General features: G+C 36.5%; 1 protein-coding gene across 1 annotated transcript; it reads left to right on the top strand.

Moving 5' to 3' along the window:
- The first annotated feature begins 1,684 nt into the window (after positions 1 to 1,684).
- Positions 1,685 to 23,417, top strand: LOC107595706 (stromelysin-3-like). The gene is made up of 9 exons (XM_016286201.1): positions 1,685 to 1,729; positions 6,137 to 6,331; positions 12,122 to 12,423; positions 17,063 to 17,206; positions 19,475 to 19,608; positions 20,653 to 20,891; positions 20,991 to 21,195; positions 21,855 to 22,115; positions 22,223 to 23,417. Exons 1-9 carry the CDS (start codon positions 1,685 to 1,687, stop codon positions 22,348 to 22,350), a joined length of 1,653 nt encoding a protein of 550 aa, XP_016141687.1. The 3' UTR covers positions 22,351 to 23,417.
- Positions 23,418 to 24,621: the final 1,204 nt, after the last annotated feature.

The following is a 24,621-nucleotide window of genomic DNA, read 5'->3' as shown; positions in this document are numbered from 1 at the left end:
GGAGCTGTTCCGTGCTGGTCGCTGAGGAAATACTTGAACTCCGAGCTGTCGATCGCTGGATCGGCTTTCACCGTGGACGAAGCGGAGTCCAGCCCGGGGTCGTCACATGTGGTTGCCGCAGGCATCACGGTATGGTAGGGGCGTAACATTTCCGTCACACGCTTGAGATATTCGGCCAATCACAACGCACTGGATAGCCGGCCAATCAGAGCACACCTCGCTTTTTCAGACCGATGAGCTTTGTAAAAATCGACGTGTTTCAGAAAGGTGGGGCATAGAGAAGAAACAATAATGTACAGTATGTGGAAAATAATGTGTTTTTTGAACCTTAAACCGCATAAACACATTTAATTACACCAAATACACAAAATAATGTTCTTTTTAGCAGCATCATATAACCCCTTTAAGAATTTTCTGCTGTAAATAACTGGAAGAATGCTAGCTATTTGTACTTTTTGGGAAACAGATGTTAACCTTTTTTCCCAGAGTGTCATGTAGAATTAACCATTCTGTCAACATTTACCTCATGTTATTTCATAATGACATTCTTTCTTGTGCAGCAAAAGTCCATTTGCTTTCATAGTATAAACATTCTGATAGATAACCTTTTTTCCTTCTAGACAAGAAAGTCATACAGGTTTTGGAATAACATAAGGGTGAGTAAATGACAATTTTTTTATTTTTTATGTGAACTATCCCTTTAAATTCTTAAATCACACGTGGCATTTACTATAATCTTGTTTTTGTCTGAGTAGAAATTGTAATCTGAAATGGAAAAGTGTAATTGGCTAAAATGCTTTGCTGGGACATAAACGTGTTGATAAAAACAGCACAAATAATGCCCAAAATTGTACTGTGGTTACAGCTGGCCTGATAATTTCTGCTTAGTGTGTGGTGTGGGGGAGCTCAAATTGACTTAAATTGGCATGATTCACATCCCAATCTCAGATGGCAGGCAGTGATTCAGCATCCATTTGGCTTTGTGAAAGGTTCTGCCTTATTTCACCATGATAGGTGGTCTGTTGCACCTCTATATTAGTGACTTTATATGAGATTGAATTTAAAGAACATTTAGGGCTCAATAGGAATACTGTGTCCGTATGGTCTGTGATGAGGCGGTCCATGCATGATCTCCACAGGTGTCCCTGGTGAATTCCAGAATGATTCACAAGGTCTAAAAAGCAGTTACAAATAAAAGATCCCAGACCTGAGAAACCAAAGGGAACTGGGAATTACCTGGCCACAGTGACTTTTGGTTGTGTCAGCATTTATTGTTCGTACTTGTTAAATACTTTAAATTAAATACATCTGGTGGATATTGCATCACAGTGATCCATTACAATGACCTTATATGAGTTCAGTATTAATATAACTAATGCTGAATTGTTGCTATAGTACACATTTTTAGTACGGTGTAGTGGACTTAATTTTTCTAAGTCAAATGGTAGTTTATTGCAAAATAACGACTGTCAGCAGTCAGGTTATACTTGCATTATGTCTTTATAGATGAAGCTTTTGCTAAAGAACTTTATTTTAAGTATTTGAAACAAAACCTTGATCCAAATACAAAGACTGATGTATTACCACACAGAAATATCATTGTGCCAACATCTTCATCTTGCATCACTGCTAAACGACAAGTTGCACATCCAGCGTGTTTCATAACCTCCACTCCTTCTCCACCATGCTCTTTCTTGTGGTCACGGGCACATGGGATGGAGGGATCAGGGTGAGGAGGGGTAGAGGCTATGATTCATTTCCACTGGGCTTTCTTTCATGTTTCCACTGAGTGACGTTTAATAGAGCCTCAGGGGTCTGGTTGAAGCTGCTTCCATGGTGGAGTGTTTGAGGAGTCTGGCTTGCATTTTATCAGACTGAGGGGGCCCCGCAACCGAGAAAGAGGCTGACAACAGCACAAAAGAAGCTTGTTTTGAACCTCCTTGTCCTCGTGATCGAACTCTTAGCTTTATTGTTCTTAATCAACATAGTTTTCACAAATAAACACATCATTAACAGCTGCATGCTGGTATGGAACCTATATTATGAACCCCTGTTGTTCGACTGGTAAAGAATGGCACACACATTCCAATCAAATATATATTGTACCTTGAAGGCTTTTTAAGTTGAATGCATAAATGTAAAGCAAAATAAGAGCGCTTGATTATTATTTGCTGCACAACAAATATGAACTATACACACACTTATGCGTTCACCAGGAGAGCCTTTTGTTTTTCATTAGAGGCTTCTGAATGCCATTCTTACCCCAAAGGTTCATGATCCTGGTGGGATGTGAAGGTTCCAGCATTGTAATTTCTTCACAGGATTCCTTATTATTGAAAAGTCCCATGAGGCACAGAGGAAGAAAAGGGAGGCTTCAGGTAGTTTTGTATGTATGATCTTTTTCCACTGTTAACTTTCTCTCCGTAAGCGTCATTAGTGATACCCACCTGTTACAAACCACTGAATCAGTTGCACTCCCAAAATATAAACGCTTTAAACATTTGGCACTGAAACAAAGAACTTGTCTCAATCAGTAACACTCGTTTAACCCACCTATAACCGCAGACACAAGTTCATTCTACTCTGTAATCAAATTTCACAATGCTGTGGGTGTTTTTTTTTTTTTTTGGGTGATAAAATACTAATTTAGTAGGAAAACTACAACGAGTCACTGAGCCAGTCTATCTTTCTGCTTTGATCCTTGTCTAAGGGATAGTTACTTAAATAAGCTCAAACTCTCTAGGGAAGAATTTCACCCGAGGAAATCTAAATTTAATGCACATTTAATGCACACATGCAAAAATAAAATTTCAGTATCATTACTCCAGTCTTCAATGTCACATGATCATTCCAATATGCTGATTTGGGCAAAGTGTGAGTAAGTCTGAGGTAAATATTAGGTGCTGTTAAGATAGACGTAGCTTTAGTAGATGTGGTAGAGTCTATTGACATGGTATTTTGCGTTCACACTGAGCTGACAGTGCAAATAGAAGTGAATTCACTATCTGTCCTTCTACTTTTTCTGATCTCTCCAACTTTGCACACCTGCACTCTATAAAATACAGGTTTTTATTGGCATCTCCCACGAAGAACCTTTAACATCCATGGAGCCTTTCCATTGCACCAAATGTTCTTTATAGTAAAAAAAAGGTTATTTAGATTATCAATGCACTCTTAAAAATTGGGTTCCAATTTGGGGTGGGGTGTTCTCCAATGTTCCCCAGTGTTCCCCGAAGAACATTTCTCAAAATAACCCTTTTTTCTTAGTGTGAAGAACATTTTAAAACTCTAAAGAACCACTATAAAGAACCTTTTGTGCAATGGATGTTAAAGGTTCTTCATGAACCATTGATGCCAGTAAAGAACCATTATTTTTAGTGTATGTTCTACAGACAAAGAAAAAATTGTACTTTTGAGAACTTTTCACCGAAAGGCTCTTTGGGGAATCCAAAATGTTCTTCTATGGCTGTGAAACCCCCCTTTGAAACCTTTATTTTTAAAAAGTGTGCTACTCAGCTGTGATATAGTGATTATATCAAAATAAAATGAAAAACTGCCAAAAGTATATGAGAAGAAAAATCAAGCTCAATATTTTTCAGCGGTCCAAGTGCAAAAATAAGAACGCTGTCCATGTCAGTCAAAATGAGTCAGTCGAATGCTGTCTAGACATTAAAGACGCAACAAATCAGAACTACATTACTATATGTGTATGCACACACAGACTCCTTTTTTGTTATTACATTTTTTTTAAATAAGAGTAAATTCATTAAAACAATGAAAAAACATAAATGAAAGTATGAGATATTGAAATGTTAAACAAATCAAAATCCCTTATATTGAAGGTTCTACAAAGTAATGATGTGTAAATGATCAACTTTACTTTGGAAGGATAATACAAAGTTGTTCCTGTAAAGTAAATACTTGGCACTGGCACATCAGGTGCACTGTTTTAAAAAAAAACATATCATTATCCATTAATTTTATGGACATTTCTGTTAATGCTAAAACACAAATCTATCTATCTATCTATCTATCTATCTATCTATCGATCTATCAACTGTTCTAAAAAAAGCATATATGATTCTATGCATCTATCCATCATCTATCCATCCATCCTCTACCCATTCGTCTATCAGCTGTTCTATGCGACTATCCATCATCCATCCATCCATTCATCCATTGTTCTATGCATCTACCTATGCATCTATCTATCCATTTATCTCACATTTTATGAATAAATCTTTCGTTCCATCCATCCATCCATCCATCTGTCTCTACTGTTTTATGCATCCATCCATCCATCCATCCATCCATCTATGTATCTACCTATACATCTATCTATCATTTTATGCATCTATCTTTCAAACCATCCATCCGTCCGTCCGTCCATCCATCCATCCATCCATCCATCTATCAATCCGTTTATCTACTGCTCTATGCATATATCCATCATCCATCCATCCATCGTTCTACGCATCTACCTATACACCTATATATCATTTTGTGCATCTATCTTTCCATCCATCCGTTTATCTATTGTTCTATGCATATATCCATCATCCATCCATCATTCTATGCATAACTATCCATCTATCCACCGTTTTGTGCATCTATCTTTCCATCCATCCATTAATCCATCCGTCTATCTACTGTTCTATGCATATATCCATCATCCATCCATCCATCCATCCATCCATCCATCATTCTATGCATACCTGTTCATCTATCCACCGTTTTGTGCATCTATATTTCATCCATCCAACTATATACTGTTCTATACGTCTATCCATCATCCTTCCATCCATCATTCTATCTATGCATCTAACTGTCCATCTGTTTACCCTTCTATGCGTCTATCTTTCTTTCCATCCATCCGTCCATCCTTCCATCAATCTATGCATCTACCTATCCATCTGTCCACCATTCTATGCATTCATCTGTCCTTCTGCCTGTCTTTGAATTTCAGTAGATTTTTTATTGCATCATGTTGTTCATACTCAGGAATAGAATTGGAATGTAAAAGGTATTTTCAATTCAGAATCATGCACAAATCTAGTAAGCCACCATGTAGCGTAAATTTAAGGAGGAGGAAAGAAACAGATTTTCTTACCCATAGGCACCCTTGGTAATCAGCACCAATTATTCAGTTTGGGTTATCCTTATAACCCAGTCTCAACATATGAAAGAAAAGGACACACAAGCTTAGAGTGGATAGAGCATATAAGGCCAGGGTCAGTTGCAATGCACCACCTGTGGAGCCGTTTGGTTTAGATTTCTTGCCTGTAGGCACAAACGAGAGCATGACTGACACCAGAAACCCTGACGTACCTGGTTCTGATTCAAACCACCATTTTTCCTGTCACCTGACCTTTAGATCTAGAACCTCTCGACAGCTGTTTCCTATCTCTACAGAAATTAGGAGACAAAAGAACTTGCTCTTGAAGTACCTTTATTTCAAGTTCATTGTTGTTCCTGGCAATGCATCAAACATTTCAGTGCACTTGTCTTCCATAATAATATTGCCTAGTTGTCACCTCTTTCGCTTTAAGGTGGAACAAGTGGGAACTATTTAAAGATTCAAAAGCAGTAGTATTTTTCCTCCCTAGGCTTAGAGACACTAATGGTCTGCCTTAGATGCACTACACTCTTTCTGCATGAACATCTTCCATCAACATATTTTTCCCACTAAACAGTCTTCCTTTTCAGTGTAATCACTTGTGTATACAACCCCAAAGCATGCAGATCTCTGGAGGTTTTTGCGGGTAAATATTTACCCTAGTCCGATTTCCTCTGGCATGCTCATTCATTATCTCTAGTTGTGGACTTTAATGTGCCAGAAAATGTCTATGTAACAGACTGGAATTTCTTGTTTGTAATTTTTCTCTCGACAAAGGCATGCTTCAGAGAGACAATGAGACCCATGCAGCCAGGATGTTTGGATCAGGTTTGCACTGAAAATGAAACGCCAAGCCAAAAAAGCAGGATGGTAGGAAGTGCTCTTGGCTGTTTCTATGGCTTGCTGAGTCAGTAGTAAACAGTCATCCAAATGTAGAAAGTCATTTTGGGCGTATTTTGGAAATGCATGATGCTTTGCTTTTGATGCCGGCTGTGCTGATGAGTGTAAGAGATCTGTCAGGAGTTGCTGACATCATCCGGATGCCCCAAAGAGAAAGATTTGGCTGCCAACAAAGAAGTTTACCCTCAGAAACCCTATGGAGATGGCATGATGCCAGGCACTCCAATTCACTCCAAACCCTATTCTTGCACTGACATGTCAGATCTTTTCTTCTGGATTTCCCCCAAAGGCTTCTCGCTGGCTCTGGCTCTCTGTGTTTTGTTTCAGCATAACATACTGTATCATGTTAGAGATTTTACCCACTGACCTATTGACCTACAGATGCACATGCTGTGAAAATAGAAGTTTGTTTATGGTGTTTCTTCCATTCCTGTTTGTTCCTTTTATATCCCCAAATGTTGGATATTTTGATTATAAATGTAGGTGTTAAAAATAATAGTTCTTCTGTATTGTTTAGAACATAGCAGATCTTCCCGCAGGCACAAATGCCTGATGTTTGAATGCATAAAAGTGTGACTGCAGCTTAAGGTAAAATAATTCCCAGTTGTTTTTGTTTGTCAGCTGATGAAAGGCATATATCTGTCAGGAAGGTATCATAAAAACTTCAAAAATTTGCACAACATGATGAGGCTTGGAAAGAGAGACCTTTGTTTTATATGGAACATGTGTGGCTATGGTAATTCTGAAGACATTTCAGTGGGTTTCTGAATGGACTGCCACTTTCACATGTTTCACTACATGCAGGTGGATGCTGTAAAATACGCCCAGGCTTGAGGAATGTCTGGTTAAGAAAAGGTTCTTTGATTTGGGCTTTTGTTAAAACGAGATGTGTGCGTGAATGTTGTAATAATATTACAAGCAAAGACTACTTAGCGTATAGTCCCTCAATAGTGCAGTCACATTGATCTTTTTTTTAATTAGTCTTAAAGGAACAGTTCACCCAATATTATTCCCCCAATTAAAACTCTCCTTTTGTGTCCTATGAAAATACCCTCATTGTTCCAGTTGAAAATGTTGACAAGTAAATAATGACAGAATTTTTTTTTCAGCCAGGTTTCAGTTGAATTTTGCTCTTAGAGCTGCCACAAATATGGAGCAAGATCTAATGATAGATTGATAGCTGGGTTGTTTGTTGAGAAAATTATGTTTTGGCTGTTTCTTTCGAGACTTGGCTTTGACTCTATATGCTTATAGCAGTTTCAGCTGCTAATATGTACTTAAGTATTATTACATAAGCAACCTGAGCCGTCTTGTTTGCACTGAGAAACTTATAAAATACTGACAGCATATTATGAAATGTGGTTACAAAAGTGGGTCATATGAGTTCGTAGTAGTTCGATTTTTTTATGTAGACTTTTTATGTACATTTTTATGTCTACTCTATGTCAAGAGTTTGGGGTCAGTAAGATTTTTTTTTAAAAGACACATTAAATGAAAAGTGCTAATGAGCTTTTTAAACTTTTATTCATCAAAGAATTCAGAAAATAATATCACATTTTCCACAAAAATACTAAGCAATATAACTGTTTTCAACTTTGATAATAAGAAAGAAATGTTTCTTAAGCAGCAAATCAGCATATTAGCTTGATTTCCGAAGGACTGGAATAAATTCAGCTTTTCCATTGCATATTAAAATAGAAAACGTATATTTTAAAATGCAAAGATATTTCAGAATATTCCTGCTTTTATTGTATTTTTGATTAAATTACTGTAGCCTTGGTACACATACAATACTTTTTTTTTTTTTTAAACCTTAGACAATTAAACAGACCCAAAACTTTAGACTGATTTGTTGAGGAATTATGCATGGTTTATACAGAATTGATCTACTAAAAGGGGAAAAACAATGGCTGTCGACTGAGTTTTGGTTTGAAATGGGAGTATGTGTGTTTACTTTGGCCCAAGGGGTCTGTTTTGTTGATTTAGGCTTTAACCTTTAACCCTTGACTCCCGCTGAACCTGAGACACCCGGGTGTTTTTCTTCCACATCCGTCGCTCCCTAAGTAGACTCAAAGCCAGTTTGTCATCGCTGAGAGGTTCCACTGCTCTACAATAAACAATCTTGACTGTTGTACAAAAAACTTGCCTGTCTCCAGGTTGTTTAGAGACTGCTTAAATTACATGCTTTCAACATGTACGACCTTTTAATGATGGTTCAGCCCATGGAAAGTCCATGCGCGCTCAGCAGATTTGAGAGAAACAAACTGAGAGTAGATAAAGCGCAGTGAATTCTTCACTTCTATCTGTGGAATTTGTGCGGTTCCTCATTGCCGGGGGTGTGGGGTCATGTTTTAGCAACACTATCAAGTTCACATGTCAGTGGATTGTTACTAAGGTACTACGTCTCACCTTTGTTTTATATGGAACATGTGTGGCTATGGTAATTCTGAAGACATTTCAGTGGGTTTCTGAATGGACTGCCACTTTCACATGTTTCACTACATGCAGGTGGATGCTGTAAAATACGCCCAGGCTTGAGGAATGTCTGGTTAAGAAAAGGTTCTTTGATTTGGGCTTTTGTTAAAACGAGATGTGTGCGTGAATGTTGTAATAATATTACAAGCAAAGACTACTTAGCGTATAGTCCCTCAATAGTGCAGTCACATTGATCTTTTTTTTAATTAGTCTTAAAGGAACAGTTCACCCAATATTATTCCCCCAATTAAAACTCTCCTTTTGTGTCCTATGAAAATACCCTCATTGTTCCAGTTGAAAATGTTGACAAGTAAATAATGACAGAATTTTTTTTTCAGCCAGGTTTCAGTTGAATTTTGCTCTTAGAGCTGCCACAAATATGGAGCAAGATCTAATGATAGATTGATAGCTGGGTTGTTTGTTGAGAAAATTATGTTTTGGCTGTTTCTTTCGAGACTTGGCTTTGACTCTATATGCTTATAGCAGTTTCAGCTGCTAATATGTACTTAAGTATTATTACATAAGCAACCTGAGCCGTCTTGTTTGCACTGAGAAACTTATAAAATACTGACAGCATATTATGAAATGTGGTTACAAAAGTGGGTCATATGAGTTCGTAGTAGTTCGATTTTTTTATGTAGACTTTTTATGTACATTTTTATGTCTACTCTATGTCAAGAGTTTGGGGTCAGTAAGATTTTTTTTTAAAAGACACATTAAATGAAAAGTGCTAATGAGCTTTTTAAACTTTTATTCATCAAAGAATTCAGAAAATAATATCACATTTTCCACAAAAATACTAAGCAATATAACTGTTTTCAACTTTGATAATAAGAAAGAAATGTTTCTTAAGCAGCAAATCAGCATATTAGCTTGATTTCCGAAGGACTGGAATAAATTCAGCTTTTCCATTGCATATTAAAATAGAAAACGTATATTTTAAAATGCAAAGATATTTCAGAATATTCCTGCTTTTATTGTATTTTTGATTAAATTACTGTAGCCTTGGTACACATACAATACTTTTTTTTTTTTTTTAACCTTTAGACAATTTTTTTTTTTTTTTTTTTAAACCTTAGACAATTAAACAGACCCAAAACTTTAGACTGATTTGTTGAGGAATTATGCATGGTTTATACAGAATGGATCTACTAAAAGGGGAAAAACAATGGCTGTCGACTGAGTTTTGGTTTGAAATGGGAGTATGTGTGTTTACTTTGGCCCAAGGGGTCTGTTTTGTTGATTTAGGCTTTAACCTTTAACCCTTGACTCCCGCTGAACCTGAGACACCCGGGTGTTTTTCTTCCACATCCGTCGCTCCCTAAGTAGACTCAAAGCCAGTTTGTCATCGCTGAGAGGTTCCACTGCTCTACAATAAACAATCTTGACTGTTGTACAAAAAACTTGCCTGTCTCCAGGTTGTTTAGAGACTGCTTAAATTACATGCTTTCAACATGTACGACCTTTTAATGATGGTTCAGCCCATGGAAAGTCCATGCGCGCTCAGCAGATTTGAGAGAAACAAACTGAGAGTAGATAAAGCGCAGTGAATTCTTCACTTCTATCTGTGGAATTTGTGCGGTTCCTCATTGCCGGGGGTGTGGGGTCATGTTTTAGCAACACTATCAAGTTCACATGTCAGTGGATTGTTACTAAGGTACTACGTCTCGACTTGCCCAAAAAATGTGGTTGTTTTTCCTTTTATTTGTTAGAATTTGTTCACTAGTTACACTGTCTTCTAATCAGATGCTTCGCAACAAGTTTCCAGCAATAAGCAATTTGTCTGTTCGTACTGAATATGAATATGTTATTGGTCACACTTTATTTTAAGGTCCAATTCTTGCTATTAACAAACCATTAACTACCACGTTTGGCTCTATAAACTCCTGATTTGCTTATTAATAGTTAATGTTAAATTTAGGTATTGGGTATGATTAGGGATGTGGAATACGGTCATGCAGAATATGTGCTTTATAAGTAATAAACAGCCAATATGTTAATAATAGGCATGCTAATAAGCAACTAGTTAATAGTGAGAATTGGTCACTATACTAAAGTGTTACCCTGCTGTTTGATAATATTGATGTCAGATGCATTAGAGTGCTGCATTTTAGCACTTAGATTTTAAACCAGTGAGACAGAGAGATTGACAAAATGTCCTGTCACTCATCCTTTGTTGTGGTAAAAATAATTGCTGTTCGTCTAAAAAAGTCCAAAACCTCAAGTAATTGGCTACTCATTTTTAGCCACTCGCTTAGTCTGTTATATCTTCATGATAGTTGGACCTGCTTTCAGAGATAAAGCAACATTTAAACAAGTGACTTTTTTCTTTTCAGACTTCCTGCTTTATATTTCTAAATGTTTTATGGTTGTCTAAATATAGTTTGTGCTTAAATTACAGCTTTTAAAAGACTCCCTATGGCTATGAGAGGCGGAAGGATTTTTAAAAGCATTTAAAAGAAATAGTTCACCCTATACCACCCCTGGCCTCTTAACCAAGCATAAATTAGAGAGAAAGAAGGAGGTATAGAGAAGGAAAAAGAGTGAGAAGGAGGCTTCTAAACCCACACAGCTGGAGTAGAGAATTGTGATGAGGTTTGGGGAAGGAGAGAAATTGGGGCAATCTGACTTTCCCCTCCAGGCAGCTAACCTCCCAGCCCATTAACAGAACCATTTCCTTGAAATTTGTGTGAGGAAATTGACTGTGATAATGCTTCTTGCAAATTATCAGTGACGTATGACCAACTGTTGCACAGCTATAATTTCACAAATTTTGCTCCCAATTTAGACAGCAAGGCTTTATTTGCACCTTCACCTTACTGTTTGTCCAACCAGAACACCCTAGCAACCACCTAGCAATGCCCTAGAAATTACAGTGTTATTTTAGTACTATTTATGTACTATTGTATTATTTATTCATATTCAAGCTTTTATTTTATATTTTAGTTTGTTTATATTTTTTAATTTTAGTTTATATTTTTAAGTTTATATTTAGTTTACATTTAGTTTACATATTAGTTTACATTTTTAAGTTTTGTTTTATGATTTTCTTTTTTTTTTATACATTTCTAATTAACTTTATTTATTTTTCATTTCAGTTTTTTTTATTTTAGTACTTCAACCTAAACTCATTTTATTTCCATTAGTTGCCAGGCAGCATCTCTAATTTTTGTTTACATTTATGTTTTCATCTAAAATTTCTATTTTATTTGAGCTTTATTTCAATAAACAAAACAAAAACGAAATTAATAGTTTTAGTTAACAATAAAAATACTGCTAGCATTGCCTTAGAAACCCTAGCATCCGGTGTTATTTTAATATTATTTATATTAATATTTTGAATGACCTTTTTATATATGTTTTTATTTTTAGGTTATATATATATATATATATATATATATATATATATATATATATATATATATATATATATATATATATATATATATATATATATATCAATAGGTCAATAGGGATTTCGCCTAGGGCGCCAAATTGGCTAGAAACGGCCCTGAATACACTAAAACACAACAACACATTAGCCCCCAAACAAACCCAGTTTAATAGTGTAGCATCTATAAATGAAGGTCAAATGTACATTTGATTGACAGTTTATGTGTGTGTTGACAGGACTGGCCTCAAAAGACCCATCACCATGGCCTGAAGAAGAGGGGCCGACTTCATGACATTCAGGACATCCTGAGTGAAGACTCTAGCAATAAAAGAGTACATCCACACTCGACTCTTCCCAAGAATGACACTGAGTTCTGGAACAGACCTCGCTGTGGAGTCCCAGACTACCCCTCACAGAAGGAAGGGTACTCAACCCTTAATTACTCAACCCTCAAAGGAGGTTTGCTTGAGGGCCGTCATCGCCGAAAACGCTTTGATTTGTTCGGAGGCCGCTGGGACAAAACAGACCTCACATACAAGTAAGACTTGCACAGATAGCGGTTGCGGTTGTATCTGGTTGCTGTGTCTACACTTAATGAGATGATAGGCATAAAATGAATTAAACATTAAAGCGTAAATGGGAGAAAATGACTTTGATGCATTGCCAAGATACTATTTTGTGCCTTACACAACAAAGGCCACACTGAGGCAATAATATAGCTTATTTTTGGTATCCTAGCTCCCAGTCAACACACATTTGACTGAATCTATGCATTAAAGTTTTTTTTCTTATTACAGAGTGTGTTTAAATTAAACATTTGCAGTTCTTCTTCCTCCTTTTATCTCAGAAATACACTATTTCCCAGCCCACACAGGAAATACTAATTTCTAATGTTTCTTTCTTTATCTTCTCACATTTCTTAAAGCTGTTATCAGTTCTAAAAAAAGACCACACACTCTTTTCACTAGTACACCCACTTAATTAGAAGCAATAAGCTGTCTCAGACCCGGGACTGCATGGCTCCAGAACACAGCGAGAAATATGTATCAAGCCCCCTTTGATTTAAAGCAGTAAATCAATTTCTTAAACACACACAGTCGCTCGCTACTTCAAGTCGACCTGAATTTCATTGGTTTTTAAAGGAATAGTTCACCCAAAATGAAACGTGTGTCCTCTTATACCTACCCTCATCATTCCAAACCTGTTCAACTTTCTTTCTTCTGCAGAAAATAACATATTTTGAAAATGTCTCAGGGTTTGTTTTCTTAAACACACAATGAAAATCCATTGACTTTCATCAGTTGACCTCAGTGACTTTTTTCAAAATATGCTCTTTTGTGCTACACAGTTTGGAATGACATGAGAGTGAGTAAATGATGACAGAATTTTCATTTTGAGTGAACTATCCCTTTAAGAAGCCTTTGATTGACATGATGGCCTTACTATTGTATTTGTCTGGTCACCACTTCATGTTTTGACTGATTTGCCTCATATATCTCTGTCAAAGGCGGTTCCCACCGGACATAGTACTCTCTGTAATCTGAAGTCAGTGAGGTCACGACCCGACTAGGAGAAGATGTTACATTTCAGAGCACTCATGTGTGTTATGGGCACAGAGCCCAAATGGTTCTAGTTTTCTCTTCAGTGCTCAGCAGGGGGTGAGATGAGGATCCAGACAAAGAAATCCAGCCCTACAACCACTGATTAAAACGGTCACTTAATTTATGGCCCTTCCCATAAAATATTACAACCTATAAATCTCCCATGGTCTCAAAGGCGGTTCCCACCGGACATAGTACTCTCTGTAATCTGAAGTCAGTGAGGTCACGACCCGACTAGGAGAAGATGTTACATTTCAGAGCACTCATGTGTGTTATGGGCACAGAGCCCAAATGTTCTAGTTTTCTCTTCAGTGCTCAGCAGGGGGTGAGATGAGGATCCAGACAAAGAAATCCAGCCCTACAACCACTGATTAAAACTGTCCCTTAATTTATGGCCCTTCCCATAAAATATTACAACCTATAAATCTCCCATGGTTCTACATCTGAATTAAGCCACATTGCTGTAGGAAAGACTAGTCTTTGTGTCTGCATCCAATAAAGATAGTCAAAACAGAAAAAAAGTATTTTCTTTAGAAAATCATGGGAAGTTTAAGGGGATCTGAACTCTTTATAATCCATGGTTTTCCTTTGCTGTAAATAAAAAAATTGGTTCTCGCGAGACTAGCATATTCTCATCCGAGGTTGCGCTACGCCTACATCCTACGTCATCCGCTGGAAAATGAAGAATGTTGAATTTTAATATTGATCCATTTCTTACAATTCATGCCTGTACTGTAAATTTACATATAACAAGTTGTATTTTTTTTATTTTTGGGGTAGGTTGCACCCTGAAAATGACCATTAATGATTCCTTTAAAAAAAACCTCTGAAATCATTTTACAATTTGTATACTAAGTGCTGCCTCATCAGAATCTGATGTCAAGACAGCAACTCGTGCACATATTTTATCTCCAGCAAACCCCAGTCAGCAGCATTCTAATGCTGTGCCACTATGAGCTGTCGTGACTCACGTCTCTGAAGGTTGTTTATGGGCTATAGCACCTCACTGTCCTCTGTAATTTGTCCCTTCACTTAATGACGGACTGTACATGTGCAAAATGAACTCAAACACACCAACCTCCCCCCCCCATCCTACCCCCACCATTCTGTCAATTCAGTTACTTCAATGAGTCTGTAACCTTAAGGAAATCTGTGTCTTTCATGTCACATGTGTGCAGTGGATTGAGGTCTGAAGTCATTTTGCATGAGGCACATCTTCAGTAAAACATAATGAATGACACCTGTGCACTAAGTTTGTCCATTAAAGCCACCATTGGATCAGATGGTTAGACGTTACTGCTGAAAGTAGTAAAAACAAAACAACACAAAAAAATAGAGAAAAGAAGCCACTTGTTAGGAACGTTGAAATCAGTTGTGCTGTTTAATACTTTTGTGGAAACCGTGATCCATTTTTTCAAGATTCTTGTTAAACAGTAAGCTCAGAATAACACTATTTGAAAGTGATGCTTTAAAGATATGTTATTTGCTAAATTAAATAAATACCAAATGATTACATGATCTTTTCTCATTTTTAAAGCATTATTTTATTTTATTTATTTATTTTTCACAAACCCAAAGATGCCTCTTTTGGTCCCCTGGGAGTCCCTAGACCCCAGTTTGAAAACCCCTGACATATAAGTATCTATAAAACCTATTTGGGGCCGCTGTATTTGCACTTTAAAGCCACTAATCTAAACCTGATTTACGTTTCATCTATTCTTTTGGGGTAGTAGCCATAGTCCTAGGTCAGCAAATAGGGAGGGATTCTCTAATTGTAGCAGCGAATAAGGACAATGTTTAAAGCCACAGACTACCACACTGGGCTCTCTCCCGCTGTCATAGCTCCTGTCTGGGCTTGCAGACAGTTTGTGGCTCCAACATTCAGCCCCAGAGCGATCCCTGTCCCACAGAGCTAATAATGACCAAAGCATGAAGGTGTCCAAGCATGAAAACAACACAGAGCAGAGGTACCAGTCACTATAGCTGCAGGTCGGGAGCTAAACAATACTTCAGATGAGGTGCTTTAAGACATTTTCTTTTTCTTTTTTTTATGAAATGCACTAAAGGGAAGTTTTGTGGAACATGATACAGATTTGTGGTCCACCAGCTTAAATGGGCTCAGTGGGGATTCTGCTAGTGAAAATAAGCATGCATGCCTTCATCACTCAGCAAGCTTTATAATGTAGCTCGTCTTTCATCTGAGAGAAGTTAAAACTTGTGGGCTCATGAGAGATGAAAGTAGCATTTTAATTTATAAACAGCATTTAAAATGGGTAAACTGCTGGTTTAGAATAGAAAGAGCAGTTTTTTATGGCTTTTTATGGTTCGTTTCAGCCCCAGAGCGATCCCTGTCCCACAGAGCTAATAATGACCAAAGCATGAAGGTGTCCAAGCATGAAAACAACACAGAGCAGAGGTACCAGTCACTATAGCTGCAGGTCGGGAGCTAAACAATACTTCAGATGAGGTGCTTTAAGACATTTTCTTTTTCTTTTTTTTATGAAATGCACTAAAGGGAAGTTTTGTGGAACATGATACAGATTTGTGGTCCACCAGCTTAAATGGGCTCAGTGGGGATTCTGCTAGTGAAAATAAGCATGCATGCCTTCATCACTCAGCAAGCTTTATAATGTAGCTCGTCTTTCATCTGAGAGAAGTTAAAACTTGTGGGCTCATGAGAGATGAAAGTAGCATTTTAATTTATAAACAGCATTTAAAATGGGTAAACTGCTGGTTTAGAATAGAAAGAGCAGTTTTTTATGGCTTTTTATGGTTAGTTTGTGGGAGGAATCAATGGTGGTGTGATAGTAATCTCTGGACCAGAAAAGATCTAATTCAAGATAAATGCAACCTAAAAAGAATGCTATAAAAGGGATAGTCCACCCAAAATTGCTATAAAAAATGCTATAAAAGGGATAGTCCACCCAAAATTGACTAATTTCAGCTATAATTTACACAAAAGAAGCTATTTTGAATAACTATTGACTTCCATTGTATTTTTATTCATACAATGGAAGTCAATAGAAACTTAAAATGTATTTACCAAAATCTTTCAAAATATTTTCTTGTGTTTCACACAAGAACAAAAGTCATACAGGTTTGGAACAACATGAGGGTGAGGAAATGATGACAGAACTTTCCTTTTTGGGTGGACTATCCCTTTAAAGCCGCTAAAATTGTCAGTAATGCAGTGTATTGTGAATTGTAAAAAAAAAATCCTACTAAATGACAAGAAACAAAAGAGTCTTGAAATATGTTATGTATTCCTGTAAGGCTTATATGCACTTAAAGGAACCTGGATAGGGGTACCATCACTGTCACAATATCAAGTATCACATGTGTTCTGTTATTATGGTCAGAGAGCATTGTTGTAGTAGGTACCATGTCTAATCCATTCAGAATGAGCTTGTCTTTCACAACAGCCAGATTCTGATCCAGTCCCTTGGTTCACTACCAAGAAGGGTAGCAAACATGTTCAAATAAAGGGAATTATTGGGGTAATGCACCAGAGACCAAATGAAAATCGCATGGGTGGTCTGTAGTGAGCGTTTATGAGTGTTTGTGCTCGTGTTACAGGATCATGCGGACGCCTTGGCAAATGAGTTTAGAGAAAGTCAGACATGTGCTGAGAGAGGCACTGTGGGTCTGGAGTGACGTCACCCCTCTCACCTTTACTGAGGTCACCAGTGGCCGGGCGGATATCTTGATTGACTTTAACAGGTAAAAAAAAGAAGAAGATATTTTCACTGTTTTCTGTGTCTGTTATGTTTTTAAAGGGGTCATAACATACATTTAATCATTCCACTCCAGTTGAGGTCCAGTTCTAATGTTAGATCAAGAAGTCATATGTGACCATTTTTCACCCTGTTTGATGCTTTTTTCTATTGAACCTTTAGGAACATGCACATTTCTTTTGTTGTGATTGGCTAACATTTTTGCATATGTAATGACTTTGTAGGTTTGCAGAGTTGTGACATCATAACCACAAAGAATTATGAACGAGTTGTACTTGCATCTTACAGTAATTTCAATAATAAGTCTTAGGATCTTTTTGGATTAGGAAGAAAAAGTTTTGAAGATTACAGTATGTTTTATAGTAAATGAAACTACTTCCTCTGTTGGTAATATTTTACATTTCAGCTGCCATTACTCCAGTCTTCAGTGTCACGTGATCCTTCAGAAATCATTATTTGGATTTGGTGCTTAAGAAACTTTTCTTATTATCAATGTTGAAAACAGTTGTGCTGCTTAATATTTTTATGGAAACTGTGAGATATATATATATTTTTTCAGGTTCAAAAGAACAGCATTTATTTGACTAAGACATTTTTTGTCAGTTTACTGTCACTTTTGATCAATCCTTTATTTTAAAAGATTAATAAAAATCTGATTTGTACTGCTATTAAAGCCCTTTAAAGTTACATCCCAAGATTTATCGAAAACAACACTGCAATGAAAAAATTAACATATTCAGCACACTTTGACTGGCCTTTTATATTCTGTATATCATCGATGAAATACTGTTTCTCTGGCCTCTCATTTGACAGAGCTTGTAACACCATATTGTCAGTTCAGAGATGTGTGTTCATTGACACAAAGAGGAAAGGTTTCCACTTGACTAGTCAAACACAGACGCTTTTCATCTCCAAGCTGGAGATTAGAGAGGGTGTCGGTTTAGGATTATAGGTCGAAAATTTACACTGCACGTCCATTCATGCACGTGTGTTACTTCTTAAATTCCCATAGTAAGAAAAGTCATAACTCAGAACACCTGTGTGGTTTAGTTCTACATATGGACATGCAACACTGCGCCTCAACATCCCTTTCTTTTTGAAAAACTAACCTTAATGTTGAAAAGCATGACTTGTGGTAGCACAGTATTACTACAATGCACTGTTTGAGCTTTTAAGTGTTTGAGTCCTCTATCATTTTGCACATTGTTTGTGGAAGAAACCTTTGTGTATTTCTGTGATAAAACAATTATGTTATTTGTGTTTCTAAATTCAAGTGATAAATGTAATTTTGGGGCTCTTTAATGTGGTGTTGGCATCACTTTAGCTTTTCCTTTTTACTACTAGTTATAAAACAAAATAAAACATTAATGGAAATCATAAGGTATGTTGAAAGATACAGTACAACAAATGTCTGAAAATTGTTTCAAAGGTTTTGAGCCCATTTTCTCAAAAACATTCAACTCAAAATGATGAAGCAGGAGAAAAGTGCTTGATTTACAGTATGCGTCACACCAGACCCATATAAATGCTATGTCTCTTTCAAAAGGAAGTTTTGCTGAAACCAGTGGCTTTTTCTCTTCATTTTCTGTTTGAAAATGAAAGTCCCTCTGAAAACTTGGCTTCCTGTTAAAGCGCTAATGTACAGTTGTTATGTTTCTGAGATACGCACGTATGAAGCTCTAATGAGGGATACCACTATTCTTCAAAGCAGAGGAAACATCTAGATCCATCTGGCATAAAGCAAAACATCTGGAGGTCGGTTCAGTGAAGTGTGGGACTCTAGGCATGCCAGTTTCATTTGTTCTGACTCAATCTGAGATTCCATCAATGGGATAGCAGTGGACCGGACATTTGTGGGTTTGATTTAACCAGAATAGTGGCCTTCTTTGACCTTTCAGGTCTGCCAGGTTTGAAGATCTACAATCCTGCGTAATTTAACCTCTCAGCATTTCACAATGGAAAATTTAGGGTTCAGTTTATTCAGTACCATTCAGCCATTCCGTTAAAGACAAGGGAATCAGGAAAGTTACTGAGGTGTGACAGTTACATAGGCTATAATGCTGTACGATTACATGATAGAAACAGCATTGTCTCTGTTCAGGTCATTATTCTCACCCTCGTTTAATCATTCTATGTAATGAAGTGTGCTTATAAAGTTCTTTCAGCGATCAGTTCATCAGGCATGTTGATGAAATAAGAGAACGGGAATCATTGGTTTTGTGCTGTCGTCTGAGAGACTGTGTTTCACATTCAGGTACTGGCATGGAGACAATCTTCCTTTTGATGGCCCAGGAGGAATTCTGGCTCATGCCTTCTTTCCCCGAACCTACCGAGAGGGAGACATTCACTTTGACTACGATGAGACTTGGACAGTGGGCAACAGTATGGGTGAGTGAGGGTCCTGGTTCATTTGGTGTGACTTTTTAGCTACAATAAAGATATATATATATTTTTAATCATAATTGGAAGTTATATCTCACAGTTTTTCTCAGAATCTTTCAAGTAATTGAGGGTTTACATCTCAAAATTTAGAATTTTTTATTTACATTTTTTTTAAATTCTGAGTTTACATCACACAATTTTGAGACAGAATAAAAAAATAAAAAAGCTAACATGCAACACTGCATCTCGCAGTTCTGACTTTTATCTAAAAAATCTCATGATTCTAAGTTTATATCTCGCAATTGCAAGAAAAAAGCGATATAACGAGATATAAGCGATATAAATTGCTTCCAAATTAGTTGGTCAAATGTAGTTAATCTAGTACTTATAAATAAGCAATATCACACAACAACAAGAGCGCTGTTGTTCCAAATATGCTTAAATTCACACACGACTGCAAGTAATATACTGTATTGCTTTATATGAGTGTTCATCAAAAGTCTGAATAACTTTAGCATTTTAAATATTATTATTTTGCATTTTAAATATTACAAGTTGCTTTGTCCATTTTGCTGTGCTGACTATTATACATACAAATGACATTAAAGCAAAATCATTATTTACATCTCCAAGCAACATACTGTAGTGGTGTATTGTCCCTGAATGAATCAGTTTTCTTGAATGAATCGTTTGTTTGAATGATTCAAAACTCAGTCATTAAGCCAGTCACTTGTTTTATACCTGAATGAATCAGTGTTTGTAATGAATCGGATGAGAGAATGGTTCAAGGACTCACTCATAAAGCCAGTCACTTTTTCTTGTTTCCTGAGGGAATCAATGCTTGAAAGAATCGGCTGTATCCCTCAACGATTCACCCATAAAGTCTGTTGCTTGTCGCTTGCTACTGTTGTAACTCTGCAACCTGCAGAAAAAAAAATTGTTTGTTTTATCACGTACAAATGGATTTCCACATAAATATATGATGCATGGACTGCATACCATACTATGTCATTTTAAACCCCCTTTTTTAATCCTCTTATTTTCTACTAGGTACTGACCTCCTCCAGGTGGCTGCTCATGAGATCGGTCATGTTTTAGGATTGCAGCACTCCATGGCACCAGGCGCAGTGATGTCGCCTTTCTACACTTTCTCCTACCCACTCCAACTGAGTGAAGATGATAAGCGAGGTATACAGTCTTTGTATGGATCCAGACACGCGGATGATAAAGTAAAGACGGAGGAGAGAACTCCCGAGGTCACAGAAACTAATGAGATTGAAAGCACGGTGGTGAGTTATATGGCTGATTGTATCTGATCTTGGGAATCTTGGGAATTCTTCTTTATTCTTCTCATTCTCTTTTTTTCTCCTTATTTCCTATATTTTCAGCCTGATGCTTGCCAAACTGACTTTGATGCTGTATCTATGATCCGAGGTGAGCTGTTTTTCTTTAAGTCGGGTTATGTATGGCGGATCCGTGATGGTAAACTCCAGACTGGATATCCTGCATTGGCATCCAGGCACTGGAGAGGAATCCCAGGTGACATTGATGCTGCTTTTGAGGACAAATCTGGAAATATCTGGTTCTTCCAAGGTAAACGGTCTCTAAATAAATAAGATGTTTTTGAAATAACTCTCTTATGCTCACCAAAGCTGCATTGATTTGATCAAACAATACAGTAAAACAATAATATTCTTAAATATTAATATAATTTAATTGTTTTAACTATTTTAATATATTTAAAAATTAAATTTAATTCTATGTTGGCATCCAAAATAAAAGTTTTTGTTTACAGAAAATATATTTGTGTGCTGTGTATATTTATTATGTATATATAAATACACACACATTCATGTATATATTTCAGAAAAATAGGTTATGTTTATATATTAAATATATTTATTTATAATATAAATTATATGAATATAAAGATAGACATGTAAATACATGTAAATATTTTATTAAATGTATACTGTATGTGTGTGTATTTATAATACATAATAAATATACATGGAACACACACAGATATTATGCAAACAAAAAAATAAATATATATTTCTTTAAAAAAAAAAGGAATTCCAAAAGAACATTTCAGCTAGCATCAGAAAGTGTATATATTTATAATCCAGATGTCTTTTGGTGGTCTAATTATCCAGCCTAAATCAGTCAACTAAATCAGGGGTTCATGACGAATGGAAAATTCATAAACCGTGATTGAATATAACCTCTTTCACCCACCATTCTCTCTGTAGGCCAGAGTTACTGGGTTTTTGATGCAGAGCGGCAGATCACAGGGCCGGACTCTGTACGACGACTAGGTCTAACAGTGACTGACATTCAGGCCGCCCTCATGTGGGGAGAAGATAAGGCCCAGAAGATCTTCTTCTTCAAAAAAGGAAGCTACTGGCGATTCAACCTGAAGGAAAACCGCGTTGACTCAGTCCACCCTCGTAGCATGAGGGACTGGAGGGGCATACCGGATGACATTGACGCTGCTTTCCAGGACCGATTCGGTACGGCTGTCACTGAGACATTATTTCTTGCATGTTTTTGAATCTGCAAAGGATGGAGGGAGTTTAAAAAGTCATTGAATGTTTCTTGGTTCATTATTACTCCACAGGCTTTGCCCACTTCTTGAGAGGGAAGCAGTACTGGAAGTTCGACCCAGTAGAAGTGAGGGTGCTGGAGGGATACCCACGATATATTGGCATGGATTTCTTTGATTGTTCTGCAGCCCTGTATCGATGAATCACTGGTACAACTAGATGTAATTTAGCCCAAATGTAATGCTGATCTTTGTCACGCACCTAGTGCAACAGGCAGTTTCCACATGTTTAACTTTGAACCAATCTAGGCCTAGTATTTTTATTTATATCACGCAAAGTGTCAGATGTACAGTCTCTAAATCTGACCACTGGATCAAACTTTTTTTTGTGTGAATTCAAGCAGATACTGTTTATCTACTCAGTCTGTGACTCAAGATGCTACATCTGCGCCAATTAATCTCATCTGCAAAACAATGACTCTCATTACTCAGGAAAAGCAGGAAATTCTGGCTAAAATATTTTTCGTATATATTTTATGTACTTGGTTATTTATTATTTGTATATTTTTGGCAGTATTGATAGTGTTAGGAAAACATAACGGCCATTCTTTTTGAGAAATACCATATTGTGCCATTAGTGACGTGCTGTTGATTACCACAGAAGACAATTTTGTTCTTAAAAAAACGAGCAAAGATTGCATTAAACCTAATGCACTTACAGTGGAAATCTATAAGGCAAGTAATTTAAAACAGAAATCTTACTGAAGCGAATACTAATAACATTTAGTACAAAAACTTGAGGTAAACATGTACATCAAATATTAAAGCATCCTAAAAACCAACTGTGTAGTTCTCAGAGCAACAATAATGTAACTATTTTTTACTGAACTTTGTAGAGATAGCTGAACATTTCGTATTTTGTTTGAAGCTTTGAAGGGCCTGAACTTTAGAGTGTAGAACCATGATGCTGTACTTTCAGTATTTTTAATGAGAAATGGCAATTTGATGTGACACAAGTGACCTTTGGGAATAGCTGTCAATGTGAACGTCCATTTATGCTTAACTTAAGTCTGTAAGAGACTTATGAAGACCTGTTTTTCAATAGTGATAATGTATATTTTACAGTGCAGGTCACTGATGCTGTTCATGTGTATCTAATGAAACATTTTGCATGATAATGATGGCTTTTGTTCTAGGGAAACTGTACACTTCTCATTCACTGCTATTATAATGTTTGTCATGTAATTGATTCTTTCTATTGTTATTGTTTTTAATGATCAATTTACACTCTTAAAAATAAAGGTGCTTCATGATGCCATAGAAGAACCTTTTTGTCTAAATGGTTCCATAAAGAACCTTTAACATCTAAAGAATCTTTCTGTTTCACAAAAGGTTCTTTGTGGCGAAAGAAGGTTCTTCAGATTACAAAAAGGTAAGAAAGAGATGGTTCTTTAAAAAACCTTTGACTGAATGGTTCTTTGTGGAACCAAAAATGGTTCTTCTATGGCATCGCTTGAAGAACCTTTTGAAGCACCTTTATTTTTAAGAGCGTACTGTGTAAATATTTTGTAAAAAGAATTGTATTATATTTTCAGCTCCAATAAAAACCTCTCTTTGTTTATACTCTGAATTATCTGTTGTCTGGATTCAATTCAGAAAATGCTGACAAGAGGTTTTGTTTCTACGAATCATCATATTATGAAGTTTCAGCATAAAGATTTTGTTTCTACATTACTTTCCCTCACAGGTGGTTGGTAATATTATCAGTGTTTGCGTTTCTTTAAATTCAGTCTCTTCTATGTCCAAAAAGGCGATTTTTATGAAAATTAACAGACTTTTATTTCATTTTTTTATATGAGGATCACATTAAAGCTGTCTTAGAATTTATTTACCATGCCTCCATCATTTATTTTTGCTCCTTTTTTCCCCTTTTTGTCCTTGACTCAGACTTTCAATCTTATTGAACTCAATCCATATCATACAATTTATTTACAGCTAAAAATATATTTCATTTCTTTTATTTATAAATCAAAAAGAAAAACAATTCATAATAATAAAAAGAAAACTACTGTAATTATGCATAATTCCCAGTAAAACTGTGTAAAAAAATGTCTAAATATTACTTACCTGTGTATTCAGGATGCATAAAATGCTAGCATATTAGCCTTAGTAGGACAACGGAATTGGTCATTTTATTCAAAAATATTTTAGATGTCATTTCCACCACATGCTATCAGATGCAATAGATCATATGAGATGTGATAGAAAGGACATTATGACGGAGTCAAAAGGGCCAAAAATGCTGATAGTTGAAGAAACACTCTCATATTAGAGAAGCGTGCGCAGCCTGTCTGGTTCTAATATGTTCTATCAGAGGTTTCGGGGTGGAAATGGAAGACGGCTGTTCTACAGGCCCTCCTGCCGAGACAATTCCAGAGTCCTGCTGTCTTGGCTTGTTTACAGACTGTAATTCC

The sequence above is a fragment of the Sinocyclocheilus grahami genome, unplaced genomic scaffold (genome assembly GCF_001515645.1).
Source record: "Sinocyclocheilus grahami isolate Dianchi unplaced genomic scaffold, SAMN03320097.WGS_v1.1 scaffold207.1, whole genome shotgun sequence".
Classification (NCBI taxonomy): Eukaryota; Metazoa; Chordata; class Actinopteri; order Cypriniformes; family Cyprinidae; genus Sinocyclocheilus; species Sinocyclocheilus grahami.
The sequence above is the reverse complement of the archived record's forward strand: the minus strand, read 5'-3'. Positions and strand labels throughout refer to the sequence as shown.